Below are 18,059 nucleotides of genomic sequence, written 5' to 3'. Positions count from 1 at the left end.
TGGACCCGGGTCAGGAGTGGCCAGCTGCTGCAGCTGTGGGATGCAATCTTGCAAGGGTGTGAAAAGGGCATGAAGGGCTCTGCGAGCACAGGGCTCCCCTAAAGGAGCTTTTTTTGGTGTAAACTCTGGTATGATGGCCTTTGGCAGTGCGAAAAACCTTCCTATGGGAGGAAAAATGTTATGGAGCGTGTGGTGCAGTCACAGTGATACTTCTGAAATACAAAAAAATCTTGAGCTTCCATGAAGAGGTGGAAAAGTCGGAAAAGCAAGCAAAAAATAATAATTGAAATAACACATGTATCTTTTGGGCTGTCACTTCTAAATTCTGATTGATGTAACTTCTCTAGAGTAAGTTTTAACTTTTTGATTTGAATTGGCACTTTTTATGTGGTTTCCCTTTCCCCTATTCCATGCTTTCCAGGCTTCCCAACACATGCTTTGTTCATTTGGTTTTAATTCAGTCCCAGCTAAGTATCTCAGTGCCAAAACAATTCCTGTGCGGGCAAAGAAGGGAGCTTGTGATGCAGGCAGTCACTGGTCTTTATGGCCACATTTGTTCTGGTAGGAGCAGCAGCCAAAGGCTGTTCTGGGTCCTATGGCCAAATGACCTGGCACAGCTTGTGTCCATGCAACTAAATTAATTTATATCACCCAAACAGGGTGACCTAATCCAAACTTACTTCCAGGAATACTCCCTGGCCTGGACTGTTTATTTTGAAACTCTACCTAAAATTGTGCCAGATGGTTTTCTGTACAGGCAGGCACGCGCAGACCTCCACCTCTGACCTGGCTGTGGGTCTCATCAGCCTGTGTCAGGTGCAGGCACTGACTGGCACAGGTCGCTCTGGGCTCCCACAAATTCTGACTCGTGGGCTGTGTGATACTAACGTTTCCAAAGCTCTCTTAAGGTCTTCTCTGTTAATGCCTCTGTTACATTGTGCTTGTACAGACAGGCTGATGGAAAACCCATGGAAATTACCGTTTTCAAAGAAAAAGTGAAAAAGGAAACCAATTGCAAAGGAGAAATTATTTATCTATCTCCAATAATAGCAAATTACAGAACTGAAAATACTGGTTTTCTTAATGCGTGCATAGTTTTCACTTAAGTTTAGAAACATTTTGTTAGAAAATAATTTATAAAAATATCACAATAGAACATCCCAGAGAAGAGCCAAACTCAGCACAAAACACTTGCTATCAAAGATCTTAGGGGAATAAAATTGAAGGAGCAATGTACAAAACTTCTGTGTTTATCAAATACCACCTGTGGGTCAAAAAGCATGAGTGCCACCAAGCCCTCTTTCAAGTGAAAACTAAATTAAGATCTGGGAAGTCTTTTATAGAATATATTAGGTAAGGATGTCCTGCAGCACTTTTCTGATCCACATGTGACATAAGAGCTTTCTGATTTTTTGTAAGAGCTACCTCCACTGGTAAAAACATAAAGGGAAAATAGTTTAGGTATGGCTTAAGAGAATGGCTTTTCCAGTCTTGGGAAATGAAGAGGATTGATATTTACACTGTCAGTAGCGGAGATATTTTATGAACTGCTGGCAGCCAGCTTAGGTAGCAGAACATGTTTATATTTATTCTGGGTATACGCATTTTCTTGTACAACACAAATGGGTTCAAAAATTACAGATACTTTGTTTTGATGAGTAATAGTTTCACTGGCTTCATTTTTATCTCTGTTGTCTCCTTGCAGGTCAAAGCAACAGATGCAGATGCTGACCAGTTTGGAGAAATTGAGTATTCTCTTTATGATGGATTTAATTTTTATGAAAAATCCAAAGCTTTCCAGATTGACCCACACACTGGTCAGATCTTTGTGTCTCAAGACATTGACAGAGAAGGAGATCCAACCACTTATGATCTCTTAGTAAAAGCTACAGATGGGGTAAGTTTCACCTTTCTATACTGCCAGATTTGTGAATGTATTTGCAAATCTGGATGTCTGATATACTTTTAAATGAGAATGTAGCAACTATGTTAAAAATTGCCTGAATTTGGATAAAATGTCTTGTCTTTAAAGAGAACAGAAAATTCTATTCATGAATTGTGAATTTCTACACAAACTAATACAATTGGCTGGGAAATACCCAATGACTCCTAAATAAAGTCTGGAAAAATGTTTCTAGGATGTTAGTCCTTACTAATTTTCCTCCTCCTATTGGAACCAATGGACTCCAAGTTACTTCTGCTCCCTGCTTTCAAGACCCCTGCGGCAGTAATAAGACAGTACCATGGGCTAAAATTGCATGGCTACTGCGGGTGACAGTGACTTTCCTGGGTAAGTTCCCTGTCCTTTCTAGGTGGCTGGTGCCATTGCTGCTGCTGTGGCTGGGTGCAGCCTCCCTGCAGCTGCATGTCTGCAAGTTTTCCCACTTCTCAAGATCTGGTTCTTGTAAGTGAGCATTCATGGTACAGCAAGGGCAGGGTAGTTGTATGTGCCTGAAATAGTCCATTGCAGATCCTGGCAAGGAAGGTGAGGAGACATTTCTGTGGTGTGAACATATTAAGATGTCTGGGGATGGACGACTTGCCCACCTGGTGCCATGTAACAAAAGATTTTGCTAGTAAGCTCCAAAAAATAATGGAAGAAAACTATTCATTATATTTTCATTATGAAATATTCATTTGGTGATTTGCAGTCTGAGGTCATTTTTTGCTTTGTAAGGCCCAATTAGTACTTGTCTTTACCTTCTTCAGCTTAATGGTGAATTGTGAAGAAGCTGAAGAAAAAGGTTATTGGTTGCCTTCAAACGTTAAAATTAACATAAGGACACTTTTTGAAATGTTATTCAGGTCACATTTTGCAGTACAATTTGTCCTGAAAAACATGGAAATTCAATTATTTCAGGCTAAGCAGTTTTTATTTCTTACTTTGAATATTAAAATTGCATTTAAGATAATGTCCTAAATGTATCTAATATAACTTTTTAAAAATACAGTTGTCTTAGAAATGCTGTATTTTTCATTAAAATGCCTGTAGGTTTTTTTTATTGTACGCTGAAGGAACTTAGTGAACTATGATTTCTATACCTATGAGTAGATTAACTTAAACAGCTGCAGTTGATGGTTGTATTAATTATTTCATTTTGAGAATGTAGCCATTGAGAGTATGTCTGTTTTGTTGAATTCAGATATTTGTGTAATAGTTAAACAATGTTTTTTCTTTAGCTGTCCCAATTCAGTGCTCATTTCAGAGGCTACAGAAATATTCTTTAATTAATATTGCCTTTACCAGTGTGCCTTTTCTTCCTCATAGATTTCTTTAGAGCAGAAAAAATTGCATAAATATATTGGTATATTTGTTTCCATACTCATCTGATTTTAATGTCTAATAACTTGACCCTGCTCATTGCAGGGGGTTTGAAAGGTGTCTTCGAAAGGTGACTTCCTTTGAAAGGTCTCTTCCTACTCAAACCATTCCATGATTGTAATATAAGGATATAAGAGTGGGTTTTTCCAGGACAGTAATGTCTATAGCAGAGGTAGTTCTCTCTGACCATTTTGGAATTTCACTTGTATGTGATTTCTGCCTTCAAAATTTATACTTGAATACATATATCCAAAAAAACTTTGAAAAGTAAAGCAGTCTGTATTGAAATGTACAACAGCAGAAAATTAGGCATTCTGCTATACTTCATAATTTCATTTTTCCTATTATTCACGTGTTTTGAAGCTGTATAAATGTAAGGACACATACACATGTCTGGAATATCAAGATTAATCATTAATAAACGGTATGTGAGAGCTGAACAATAGCAGTGAAATTCAGAAAAGTTTCTAAGATATTCAGTCAGCTACAGAAAATTGTTTTGAAAACCTGAAAGAAAATATGTTTGCACGAAGAAAAACTTGATGCCTTAATTTTTTTCATTAAATTACTGCTCTATTCATACATCTTAAGTTAAAGGAAAATAGCCAATGCATTGAAACTATAAGGTATTATGTTTTTAAATTGCTCTGTCATTTATCTCCATTTATGGACCTTGTGTTTTCAGAAGTTCAGGAATGGGGAGAAAGGTTCAATTTTTTATTGCCCTGTTTGTGACAGGCAAGGCTTGATCTTTTTACTGGAATCAGCACTTTGTAGAAGTTTTCCCATCTGAGACCTAAATACTAAAGCACCTAAATTCAATATCAGCTTTTCAAAATTTTCAGTGCACCTGAACTTGTGTTGACCAACTCTCTACCCTTAAAGCAGAATTGTAGTAGGATATTTATCTTATTTCCTGACATTCTGTTGCTGATTTTGATGGATTAAAGATGTTAGGTATGGGGCTCAAAGTAGAGATTGTGATCAGGGGAGAAATGTGCACAGAAAAGAGAGAGGAGGGATGAAAGGTCACTTGTGACAAAGAAGGGTAGAGAGATGAAAAGGAAAGAAAATAACACAGTTAATTAGAAGTGAGGAGGAAAAGAAAGTATTTTCCAGGTGTTGTGCAGTTTATCTTACAGCTAAGCTATCGGTTTCCTGCACCTGTTCCTGGCTACTCCATTACATGGCTTTAGAACTTGTCAGTCATGTCTTAAATGCATTGAGTAGAAAATGTAAGGAGTGAACTTGAATTGCACACAAGAGCCCATGGAGAGGCAGGTGGGAAAGAACTTCTGTTAAACTGACTTTAAATAAACATCCTGTGAGAGCTTGTGGGAGCACTCTCACTGATTAAGCAAAGATGAAAAGAAGTATCCTTATCTCTCCTATATGAAATGGTAGGTCTTCAGTTTTTCAGCTGCTTCATCATCACTGCAAAGGGTTCAGTACACCATCAGCAGGGGTGTTAGTGACTCTCTTACTGCCTTTCTGCATAGAGGCACTTTGTCCCTTGCTTTTTGGTAATCCACCCGGCCTATCCAATTTTATTTGTCTTTTATATTGGAGCACTTAAAATTTAGATATAAACACTGGACATTCACAGGCAAAGCTTCTGAAGAACTTAAGGCTTTTGAAATAATTGCAGACATCTCTCCACTTTGACAGCATTACTTCAAGATGACATATCCTTTAGGTTTACAAAAAAAAAGCCATTATGACTGTTAGATTCTGTATCTAACAGTCCAGTTTGGAACAAAAATTTGATAGCATGGTTCGCTGACAAAAACTTTGGAGGTTGTGATGAAAATCTTGATAGAGTTTTAAGCATTTTACAGCACCAAAATAAAGAAATATAGCTGCTCAAAATAGCATCATTTCTGCTTAAGACAAAGTTTCCCCTGCCCAAGGCAGGACATTTTTTTAAAGACTTGATCAAGAGGTCTACTAGCTTTAGCTATTTACACACATTTGATCCTTCTGAAGTAATGAAAACATTAATTGTTGTTATTTTGACTTGATGGTAGTTTGTCCCCTTTTTCTTCCATGAGGGACACAACCCTCAGGAGTCTGACAGAGAAGTCATTGTAGTTGTGACCTTGTTGCACCAGAGAGTACAACAGTAGTGAAAAATACTTGAACATTTGAGATAAGGGATTTTAAAATGAACAACTGTGGCTTTCTGCTCCTTGTTAACATGTTTTGACAAGTGTAATTTTCTGTCAGCAATAGATCTTATATAAGTCAGCCTTCATGTTTTGGAAGATAAATGTTTTGCTTGCTTCTGAGCAGACAAAGTATATCCACATCATTAGAAATAGGAGTTTTAGTTCCTTCTCAATTGGAATGATGCTTTTTTTCAGATGTCAGAGCAAGAATTGGGCCATAACCAGTTAATATCATTAAGTTATTAAGTAAATGTCATACTTGGCGTGTGAAGGTATACACTGCTTCTTCAGGAAAAGAAGATTCTGTCTCCATCATAAAATTTGGTCAATTTTCTTAGAGAATAGAAATTTCCTATATACTTAGAGTTAATCAACTTCAGTAGACTTTTCAGTCTTTACATAACTCTGTAGCACAAATATAAATTGGCTGAAGAATGGGGTTTGGGGATTTTTCCTATCTGTTTAGCAATAATGAAGCTTGAAAGAAACAGCTTAACACAAGCTCTTGTGAGTTTGGTTTCATGCTGTTCCAACCATCTTTTTTAGATTCTTTTTATTCTTGACTTCACTTCTTCCCTAGTCCTCTTCCCTTAAAAATACTTCTGATTTCTCTGCTAAAGTACCTGAAAGCTGTGGACACACAGAGTATATTCTGACAGTGAGCAGAGCACATTCCCTCCCCTTGCCCTGCTTTCCTTTTTTTAGCTCCTGTGCATCCCTTATCATGGAAATCAAGGTACTGGGGAAGGGGCTTGCCCTGAAGTGGAGGTGTTGGCATTGGGCTCACTGCCATTTCCATTTCTCCATATTAGCATGAGGTTTCATGGCAGTCCCAGTAATTTGTAGGCTGATTACTGTCCTTTAGAGTCCTGGTCTCCAGGCAAGAGTCCTGGCTGCCTGTGCAGCAGCATGAGCCCTGGAAGCATGCCATGCCTTATTTTCTTCAGAAGCACACCAGGAGGATGTGGGATAGATCTCTTTGTTTGTGGGTGAAACACAGACACATGATGCATAAGATCATCTTAATTTTCCACTTACTTCAGTCTTTATGGGAATGTCACTTCACCCAATAGAGGTAACATTTACAACACAGAAAAAAACCAAAACAGGATAAAGCAAAAAATCACTATGCAAATGTGAAGGTAAATGCTGATAATGTTTGGGTTTTTTTAAAATAAGTCTGAACCTATGGACACACTAAGCAAACACTCAAAAATAGTTTTGTGGGAGATTGTTATATGGCAAGGTAAGTCTAAAGGAGTCATATCCAGTCTGAATCCTTGGATAATTTAATGAAGGTCAGGTTTAAAAATAATTGATGTGAACAATTGGATTGCAGAATTATGCAACATAGTTGGTTTTGGGTTGGTGTGGTTTTCTCTGTATCACAGCTACTGTGACTGCAAAATGAAGTTTGCACTAGCTCAGCATAGTTTGTGTGTGCACGCACATCTGATCTGTGTCAGCAGTTTCTCAAAGTGACTGCTACAAGCACAGCATGCTCAGTGGACTTTGAAGAGCTCAGGATTCTTCCTCCATCTGTATTTTAATGTAACACATAAAGCACATGCAGACTGTACATGCCTGTGCTGCTTTGTGCCGCTGAGCATGCCAGAGTGCCCCAGAATTCACTGTTTTCTCTGCCACAGTGGACCTGCTTTCTTTTAAAATTGCTGGTACTTCCTATGGCTACAAAATAGTCTTGGAAAAATGAGCCCCTCCAAACTCATGGAGGGAGTCCTTCAAGAAGTAAATTGCCACTAGTTTCACTCAGGTGCCTGTGGCATCTATACTTCTGTACCCAGAGAATTGTCTTTTTTGCAGATTGTCAGAAAATTCAGTGCTTTGTCATAACAAATCAGTATTTTTCCGTAGTATGGTGTGATAAACCAGCTTGTAGTTGCTCCTTTCTTCTTCAGTTTCACTCCAGAGCAAGGCTAAATGTGGTCCCGTGTGGTATTTTAGTGGGCTTTTGTAGGGCATCTGTCAGTAAATTGACCACAGGTATTGCAGACAGCAGCCTGACAGGTCAGCTTTTGGCTGTCCTGCTTTTAGTTTGTGTCCCTGGTTGAAAAAGCCTCATGTTCACCATTATGATGGTCATGCTTTTACATCTAAAAGTCTCATAGAGAGAAGTTATTCCTGTTTTGCTGGAGCACCACAGTCACCTGAGGGGCATGTCTTCCTGGAGCATAAAGCCCTGACTTTTATCTGTGAAGGAATAAGTGGGGTGTTGGAGATGTCAGCAGAAGCATGTGAGGTTAGACTAGCAAAGTTTTTGATGTGTGCTGCTCATTAGCATTAACAAAACTGACTTTTTGTGTTCAGGCCTCGCTGTTGTAGAGAAGCTGGATTTCTTTATTCACTCCATCAGCCCTTTGTGTTGTGCTGAGCACATAGCTTACTTCTGAGCAGTGTTTTGGGGTATTGCAGATACTGTAATTTGCTTTTAATGGACATTTTCATTGATCCATATTGTTGCAGCATGCTCCATTTCCTAATGATGGACTGAAGCCAGCTGTGTACCATCCTATTTTAAAAATTATCTTGTTTTTTGTTCTTTTTTTCATATTTATCCAACAGGGTGGTCTGAGTGCCCAAGCTTTTGTTCGCATCGAGATAGAAGATATTAATGACAATCAGCCTGTTTTTGAACAAGACACCTATGTGACAAGTATCAGCAGTCACACACACCCAGGAACAGAAATCATCAATGTTGCTGCCACAGACAGAGATTCAGGAATATTTGGCATTGTCACATACGAATTGGTCCCAGGAGAATTTTCTTCTTTTTTCACAGTGGATTCATCTACAGGTAGTGTATGTGTCTATGAGTCAGAAAGGTTATAATTATACAAGATATATATTCTCCTTGATTATGCTTTTTGTATTTGGAGTCATGTCACATGGGTGAAACTTAGATTCTGATGGAAAATAATTCTAGAGGTAGATGGAGGATTTAGGTTTAATGTGAAACTTTTGCATTCACTGGAATAAGCAGAAAAATGGAAAATATAGTACATGACAGCACAATGAAGAACAAGCAGCATGCCACATACCCACTATTTTCAGCCCTAAATCTATAGATCATTGTAAGAAATAATTAAATTTTTCTTTTTTACAAAAATATCTGCATTTCTAAAATTCTTACTCTTGAAGAGCAATAAAACACCCTTCACAATGTTCCTCCTTTCATTCCTTTTGTATTTCTGTTCTAATCTTCCTCTGTACTGTGCTAGGATAAGTCCTCATTCTGGTCAGTCTTACAAGGCATATTTGCCTCCCTTTTTGACTCAATGTTTAGCTTTCTAACTGTGCTTTTCAATAAGTGATTGACTAAATGGAAATTGCCATTTTTCTTGAGGGCCAGCCCTTGCATGTGAATGTATCCTGATCAACAGATAGTCATGGCACAGATTGTTTTATGTGTTTAAGATCTTTTTAGGCTCTGATACATGTGTGTATATATTAGGTCTTTAGTATTCAAAATCTTGCAAGGTTCTATTCTTTCTAATAGGTGTCTATTTTTACACAATTCCCAAAACATTCTGATGAACAGAAGAAACTAATCTTCTTAGGAAGTTAGGCTGCTTGTCTTGGCTATTTCAGAATTTATTTAACTGTGGACTTTTAACTACCTGTCAAGTCAGGTTCTCAGGGGCATAACTGATGTCAAAAATACGTAGGTCAGTCAATAATTAGGGAGCTGGATCTCCACAGGCATTTAACTGGTCATTTTAAAACTGTCCCATCAGGCTTGTTGAAGGGAGCCCCTGTGGATCACATTAGCAGCACTGGCTTTGCAGCAACCCTCTGCTGAAAGAAAGCCTTTTGAAAGGTTTCTTCCTTGGATTGTGACCTTTTGGCCTCTCTTTCCAGTTTGGCACTTTGTATAGGAAAAATGTCATGCTTAATGATTAAGACTCTATAAGCTTGTAAGTTACTATTACCTCATGGATCTATCATGGTATTTTATCAAAGGCAGACCAAATTCAGGGTGAAGTTGCTTGAGGTCATTATTGCTGACATTTCATGATGAGAAAAGCTCTTAGGTTAGACACTATTCCCAGCATTATAGTGCTTGGAATCTGATTGCACTTAATCAGATCTCCTGGGCAATTCACAAGGTCGGACTGTGTCTAATTTTAACTTATTAATATTAATGCTGTGGGCTCTTTTTTTTTCTGAATACATTTTTCCATTTATATTCTTCCACACCTATTGAAAATAAGGGCTTATGCTCAGTCACTGGTGAGGCAAATGATTTTTAAACTAAAATAAACATTTTAAACCAAAAAAAGCCCCAGCTCCCACCACCCCCCCCCAAAATGCCCCCCAAAAACCCCAAAACATTAAAATTGCCAATATATCACACAGAAGTTTTGCCATCTTTAAGCTTGTAAACCTCTTCAGTATTTAGAGAGAGATGAAACAAGTGGCTCACTGTTAGGGCACAGAGATTTTGAGCTCTTCCTCCTTACTTCTTGTTACAACAGAGACATTTTCCAGTGTTAATTGTGCTAAAGCTGTCTTTATATGCTCTGATTTACGGGCTAGTTTAGCTGTGCCTCTCTGAAGGTTATGTGAGGGATTTCATCTTGTTAGCTGGGCAGCATTTTGTGGACAGAGCCAACAGACAAGTATGTGAAGGAATAGGCATTCTCCAGGAGATGGGTGCTCAAACCAGAAAGCCAAATGAGATATTACAGCTTGGCCTCTTTTTCTGATTTTATGGATGTGCGGTCTGTTTCTGTTGTGTTCTTCATTTTTTCCAATTTATGTATGTATGGCATATTCTGTTTTATCTACTCTTCTCATTATTAGAGGACCTGAACAGAAGGACAATGATGGTGTTGGAGAATTCTGTGGATTTGGCTGCCTAATAGGCTTTATTTTTTCAAATAATTTTTTCTCTCACTGATAGAGAATTTAGAAAGGAGAAATGAAAATCAGTGCATTAGTAATCTTGACTTACTATGTTCATTATAGCCTTTAATATTTTACGTGGACAGAGTTATTTTCAGTATTATGAGATTTACAATAATTAGTGGCAAATGGTGTGTCACATTACACTATGATCCATTAACATAATATGCAAGATGATGCTGTTGTCCATGATGTATGTAATTTTTCTCTTTTTTTGTGTTTTCTCTTTTTCTTGCCAGGAAAATTTCTCACTGTAATTTTCTTCAGGGATGTTTGTTGAGTGCTGCACTTAGAATATTCACTAAAAATTGACTTTTGAATTTTTGGAAGATAAATGGATAAAACAGTAAAATAACAATTGAAACCAAAATTCTTCATTGCTATGTCTTGCTTCTGGCTCTTGTTTGTTAAAGCTCTTAGTTTTTCTATGAGCTGTGTTCAAAATATCCTACCAGCTGGTCAACTCCTCACTATATAGAAAATAACAATACTGCTTTTGATACATAGATATGATGAGGTTGAGGCACATCCAGGCTCTTTGAAGGGGCTCCATCTTTTGTTTCAAGCACTGGGACATGTGGATGTTGTAAATAGATAAATTCAGTGGGAGCGGGAAGGAACATCCTTTCATTGACCAGACTGACATTCCACTGAATTCTTTTTCAATTCTAAACAAGATTTTATTAGTTATATTTGTTTGCTATTTTAGCTTTTAGACACTGCATTTATTGTTTGTGATATGCTCTTGTACTCATAAATAACATTTATTATGTTTCAGTTTTTGAAAAAGTTGAAGTCTTTTTCATTTGATTAATGGTAGACTTTCCACAAGAAAAACCACTTTAAGAACTGTGTAACTAGAAAAATGTATGGATAGGAAACTGTAAACCAGCTCCTCTGCTGGTTCGTGACTCTTGCTATCGTTTGTTTCTAGTGTTGGTGTAAACAACATCTTGGCTTCATTATGTTGCCTTTTGTAGATATCTGATCCATGCATGATCTATGAACAGTACTCAGGAATTGATTAGAACAGGGCAAGTTGAAGAGCTCTTCTGGGTAAGAAACTGTTTGAGCTATGTTTGTTTATTTTCCCATTGTTACCTAACAAGCTATCTGAAAGACAGTGTATTTATAGTAATGGCTGAGCTGGTAATTAAAAATGTAAGTCACAGGATGCAATCATAAGTGTGGCAGAAAACCTATGCAGTGTTTGACTTTAAGACTTTAGGATTAACAACTGATTTAGGAAACTTCTATTACAATAACAGCATTAATACTTACCTTCACCCAAGGGCATGTAATTAATTTTACCATTGATCTTAGTGATACCCTTTTCAAGAGATTGGTAAAAAGATAGTTATCATCATCATCGTTCTGGTTCAGAGAAGTTGTTTCAAACCAACAAAATTGTAGTCCTTGAAAATTATTCTAGACTAGTGTGACTTCGAGTGTCAGTCTTCAGGTAAATAGTCTGTTCATAGATTTTAAAACAAATCCCCTAGCTAGTCCCTGTGTGCAGAGAAAACTTCTATGGATGCTAAGCAAAAGGCAGCAGCCATGGTTTGTCTTCATATGAATGTATTTGTTATTTAAAACTAGCATGAAAACCATGTAGATAAAGTATCATTCGCTCATTGTATGTTACAGCAGTATAAGCTTTTAATTTAGCTTCTGTTTCTTTAAATTCTATAAGATATTTAGGCTCGTGATTCTGTGATTCCTACCTAAATTAGATGCCTAGAAAAAAGGCTGTGACCTTCCTTTTGTGTATTTCATTGAGAATGTGTCTGTCAATATGGCTCATAGACCTGGGCTGGATGCCAGGTGCCCACCAAAGTCACTCTATTACTCCCCTCCTCAGTTGTGCAGGGGAAGAAAATGATGACAAAAGGCTTGTGGGTCAAGAAAAGTGCAGGGAGAAATCTCTCAGCAATTACTGTCACTGGCAAAAGAGACTCAATTTGAGGAAATGACTTTAATTTATTGCCAATCAAATCAGAGGAGGGTAATGAGAAATAAAAACTACATCATAAAAGACATTCCCCCCATCCCTCCCTTTTCCTGCACTTAACTTCACTCCCAATTTTCTCTATGTCCTCTGGCCCCGGCAGCACAGGAGGATGGGGAATGGGAACTGTGCAGTTCATCACAGGTTGTCTCTGCTGCTCCTTCCTCCTCGCACTCTTCTTCTGCTCCAGCACAGGTCATTTCAGCAGGGTCCAGTCCTTCAGGAACAGAATGATCCAATGTGGGTTTCCTGTGGGGTCATAAGTCCTGCCAGCAAACCTGCACCAGTATGAGTTTCCCATGGGGTCACAGACTTCTTTGGGCATCAATCTGCTCCAGCAAAGGGTCTTCCATGGGCTGAGGGTGGATCTCTGCTCCCCTGTGGACCTCCATAGACTGCAGGGGGAAGCTGCCTCACCATGCTCTGCACCACAGAAGCCACTCCTGTAGTGCCCACGTGGCCAAACCCTTGACACATAAACACAGTACACTGAGATACTTGGAAATCTTGCCATTGACTTGAAGATACTTGGATCACCATTCTGTTAAAATGTTGTTACTTTCTGTTACTTATTTACACCAAAAACCACATTTTGAGGAGAGCAGACAAGCCTTGTTGCAAGAGCTGGTTAGTAGTTGAACACGTAAAAAACAAAAACATGACTTAAAAAAGTTCAGCACAGAAGTACAGCTCCTTCAAAATGAACATTCTTTTGTGGGAATTTTGGCTTTAAGATGCACTCTGATTTCTTTCTAGCAAAGGGCATCATGTGACTAAAATGTCCTGTAAAAGATTTAGAGCAGTCTAGGAGCTTAGTCTGCTGGCAAAGAATAAAAGGATGAGTACACCTAAAGATCATGCAAATTTAAGAATGTAAGAAGTACCTCATCCAAAAGCCAAATTCAATTCCAGCATCTTGTCACTTTAACAGTGCCTAGTAATGGATACAAGAAGAGGAGTTGTGTACAGTTTGTACAGAATAGTGCCTCACTGGTATATATTTCTTGTGGCAGTGTTTATTTTAGTGCTGTACTACTTTAATTACTACACTATGGAATTGCACATATGCAAATGCAATTTAATGGCAAACTAACTTATAATAAACTTTGATTTGGTTCAGAATAGATTCATTCCAGTTAAGGATGCTGAAAAAATTAGTTTTATTAAAAAATAGGACTGTTTCTTAACAGCTGCATCTTCAGAAATGTTAATTCCTTTATTTTTATTGCAATACAGGTTGAAAAGTAATGTTGAAATACCAACGTTTATTTTTATGGGGGGAAAAACCCCAAAACTTTGCTTAACTCCATGTATTATACCCAGTTTAATATATAACAGATTGTATTAGGCATCAAAGTAAAATGAGGATGCACCCTTTCTAAAGCAAACAAGGCCCATATTTATGATGATTGATGATGTTTTCGTATGGTATTGTAGGGAAAAAAATACTTTATTTTTAAACTACTTTTGGCATTTTCCTACAGCATGTAGTACATTTGCTAAACATATGAAGAACTTCACATAAATAGATTTAAAATTAGGAGTGCTTTATTTTGGAACATTTTGAGGCCACTTCTTTTTTTAAACTGCAGTTTCTTCAATTACTGTCTTTCTGATCTGTCATATGATATTGATAGTGTATTTGGAATGCTGCAAATCAGTGGAATATGTCTGAGATGTTGGTTTAGCACAGTAAGTTTTCACCTTTGAAGAACTTTGTTTGAGTTAAATCAAACAGGAAAAATTAGAGTTATTTGTGGGCATTTACCTTCACTGAGATCTTGCCTAATGAGAAATTTATCATAAATAGTATAATAGTAAAATAGTATGTTATCCTAGAAAATTGTAAAATGGAAAATAGTATGTTGTCCTAGAAGCAAATGCCGTAGCAAGTGTGAGGGTGCAGATTTTGGCCCTGAAAGAAAGGTGTGTAGCAGAACAGCATGAAAAAATATCCATACTGCTAGCGCCTTATGTGTCTCTTTTTTTTTTTTTCTTTTATGTATAAAATCCAATAGAATCAGCTATCTACAAAGAGAAATATTCCTACAAGCTCTGTGCCAAAAACTCAACCATGCAATAGTGGAATGTACGTGAGATGATTTGTGCATGAAAGAATGCAAAGTATTAACAAAAATACTCTAGCCCACCCTCCTACATCCTAGTTAAGCCAATGTCAAACCTCAGAAACAGAAGAACCCACCAGAAGAGGCAAAGAGTGAACTTCCTTGGCATTGTGCAAATGATGTGGGCTGATTAAAAAAAAAAAGTGGTGAAAAGGAAAACATTATGCCCATTTTAGTGGCGGAGAATAGTGTGATATTTATTCACTAAAATTTAGATGATCAACCCTTTTCTTTGCTAGAGACTGCATGGGTCTCAGAGCACAGGATATATTTACTGTACTTTGTGTTCTCAGTTATCCTAAAGAAAAGAAGTGTCAGGTCACACCAAGGGAGTAGACAGCTGTGGTACAGTGTTAGAATGAATGTAGCAGGGAAGTGTGTGCAGCAGAAAATCAGTCTATATAAATGAAGGTCAGCATCTGGAATGTTTTGTAGTGCTCTTAATATAAGAACAGTAAATATATCTTCTTTAGCTTATAGCAGGCTTCATTCTGTGTCTGTCCTGATGTTTTTTTTCTACAGTACCTTCAAAGAAAGGTTTTAACCATCCCTGGTTACCATGGCAGTTGAGTTGTGTTACCAGATTGTGCAGTGGGCTATTTTTGGATCTAGAGGCTGGCAGCTTGATTGAAAAGGTCCTTGACTGAAAAGGTTCTTGATTAAATAGACATTTTTGAAAAACTTTGATAAGTAAGCAAGGAAAGGTGACCTGTTGAGAAGGTGTGGAAGGGCTGGAGCTGTGCAGATTACGGGGGGTCTCTGCCTTTGTCTTTGAAAACACAGCAATTCACCAGGACAAACTCCTGCCCTCTTACTGATGTAAACTTTGATTTCTGGATGGACTCGTGCTTGTGTGAGAGTGTTCGCTTTGTACACAGTCAGACAGCAAACACACTCTGAGTTACTATCAGGTCAGATGAAAGGAAATAAACCAGGGCAGAAACAAAGGAAGTCTTATAACAGTGAATTATATCTCTTCAGTTATCTGTTCTACTGAAAAAGTAGAATTTTCAGAAGGGGTTTTTGTGGTGTTGCTTGTTTGTTTGTGGGTTTTTTTAGGGAATAGTTATTTAAATATGTAAAAAACCAAAATAGAGTTAGGAGGCACCTGATCTTCTAAACTGGCAAACTGTAGTCTCTAGGGATGTAAAATTTTGCATCCCGAATTACAAGACTTTGCTTAAAAAGCACTTGTGTAAAAGAAAACAGCCTAGATGATACAAAACCATTCTAGTACTAAACTCATGCTTTCTTTTGCTTGATATTAGAAGCTGATGCTCAGGTGGGTATTCTGTTTGTGACTAATGGAACTGCTGTAATTAGAAATTTGTATTTTATGTGTTGATTAATACTTCTTAGCTCACTAAAACTCTCTGTAACCTATAGTATTTGAAATAGTGTCATGCTTCTGGGGGAGCTGCAGTGTTAAAACTGCTTATGTTAGTTTATAGATCCAGGTACTGGTTTGTTATGTGCAGACTCCATGGCCAGACTTTCATGTGCTAAGCTAATTCTTGTGATTAAACACAGTATGTTTGTATAGTATTGGTTGTAGACACTAAGTCCTTCTATAGCTATATTTCTTTCTAAGAGGCAAACTATGAATTGAGCACAAGAATTTGCTACAGAGGGGCCAGTGTTGAAAGCATCTGCAGTGCAGGGGTATGAGACCTGTAAAGTATAAATGTAGCTAGAAGATTGATATGGGTTCAATCAGTTGTTTACTACAAAAACATTCAAACAATGAATATTTTCAAACTGAAGAAGTCCTCTTCTTTGCTGAAATGCAAACCAGCATTAGAACCATTAGATTAAGCTTTTTAAAGACTTTTCATGTGAGGTGAAGCTATGTGTATTACAGTAGGTAGATTGTAAATAACAATTTAATTCCTTCCTTCCCCTGGCCATTATTAAACCAGCTGTTCAGTGTATTTGGCAGTGTTGCTATGGTTACTATCAAAAATGCAGCTTCACTAAAAAAGGCACATTTTAAGTATAGGTGAAATACTAAAGCTGGAACTGTATGCAGTGCCAAGATGACAGCATAGGCAATGAGTGGGACAAATTTAAATAGAAATGTCAAGCAGAAGCACTATCATTCTTCCTTAAAGAAATGCTAATTTTAATGTTAATGCAAAATGCACACCTCCTAACTGCATTGATCTTCTGGAGGATCACCCTGTCTGTGCTCATATTGAAGTTTTTTCTGACATATAAAAAGCAAAGTTGTGCATGCACCCCTGCACTGGGAAGCTGCTGAGTTAGAGTGGGTGCTCTGGGCAGATCAGTGGGTCAGCTCTGACCTGCACAGTAGTGAGCAGCAGGTACAGTGGCCAGCTTTGAAGGTGAACTGGGGTGAGGAGCCATTTGGACCTTTTGACCATCTGCTTGTTGTCTGAGCTGTGTCAGGTGATGCCAGCTGGCTCATCCTAGGTTATTTGCTGAAGAAATAGTGCCATCATTTAAAGTTTGTTAGGGTGTTTGGTTTCAAGGGCTTAGGTAAAACCACTGGTAATTTGATTCCTCTTGCCATGTTCTAAAGTTGTTTTTTTAATTTCATGAACAATTATATAATATTAGAAGCTATTTAAGTACGCGTAGTTATCCAATCCAGACTTTGTTGCTGAAGTTAGTGCATCCTGATTTTTGTCTTTGCAGCACTTGACCAAATGTGGAAAACATTTGGTTTACCTACAAATGCCTATAATTGTAGGGCTGATTTTTGTTTTGCTTATGGGAGAACCCTGTGCAAAGCAGATTTTCAAAGTGCTCAGATGGAGATGTGCGTGGAAATCCTATCGGGTTTACCAGTATGATATTTTCCCATACTAAAAGGTCTTTTGGTGAGTGAGCCTACTTTGGTGCTGGATGCTGTGGTAAGATTAGGACTGAACACAGGATCATGAATATAATAAAACAAGTATTTTAAAAAATCATTACATGTGGGTTCCTGTCTCCTGCCTTCAAATGTTGAGAAATGGCAGTTAACCCCCTCATGGAATAGGATGCACCTCCACAAAAATAAGAACGACAAAATCCCATGAGAAGTTTTGCCATTGCTAGAGGATGGGGGGTGGCAGAGAGTCCTGTCCTTCATTAGTGCATTTGCACTTTCTGGGCAAATAGGCAGAAAGTGAAGAGCAAGACTTCTTGGAAGATCCTGCCCTACCATGTACAGTGAGTGAGGAAGTATGAGGCGGATAAAGAGCTGGCAGTCATGATTTTGCCTTCAATAGTACTATTTCTCCCCATACATTCAGTGCTCCAAACCATGGTAACGATTTCTGCTAGCCCTTGTGCACAGATTGTTCTGCAGCAAAGCATCTGTGAATTCCAGCGTGGCTGTGCTGACCTGCCTTGGAGCAGAGCTGTTCCCAGACCACAACCTCCAGTGGCAGTTGCTGACATGCATCCAGCATTGCAGGTTCTGCCTGAAGTCTGTATCCAGATCATATCCAGGCAACAGGCAGTCTGTATGTCATGCTTTTGATTTATAAAGGGTCAGGATC

General features: G+C 38.0%; 1 protein-coding gene across 1 annotated transcript in view; it reads left to right on the top strand.

Moving 5' to 3' along the window:
* The window catches only part of DCHS2 (dachsous cadherin-related 2), a 104,766-nt gene that overhangs the window by 41,455 nt on the left and 45,252 nt on the right, over positions 1–18,059 (top strand). Inside the window, exons 2-3 of the mRNA XM_054514721.1 lie at positions 1,706–1,897; positions 8,074–8,305. Coding sequence (XP_054370696.1) covers positions 1,706–1,897; positions 8,074–8,305 — 424 coding nt within the window. The remainder of the gene's footprint in view (positions 1–1,705; positions 1,898–8,073; positions 8,306–18,059) is intronic.

This window comes from Molothrus ater, chromosome 4 (genome assembly GCF_012460135.2).
Source record: "Molothrus ater isolate BHLD 08-10-18 breed brown headed cowbird chromosome 4, BPBGC_Mater_1.1, whole genome shotgun sequence".
In the NCBI taxonomy this organism is placed as follows: domain Eukaryota; kingdom Metazoa; phylum Chordata; class Aves; order Passeriformes; family Icteridae; genus Molothrus; species Molothrus ater.
The sequence above is the reverse complement of the archived record's forward strand: the minus strand, read 5'-3'. Positions and strand labels throughout refer to the sequence as shown.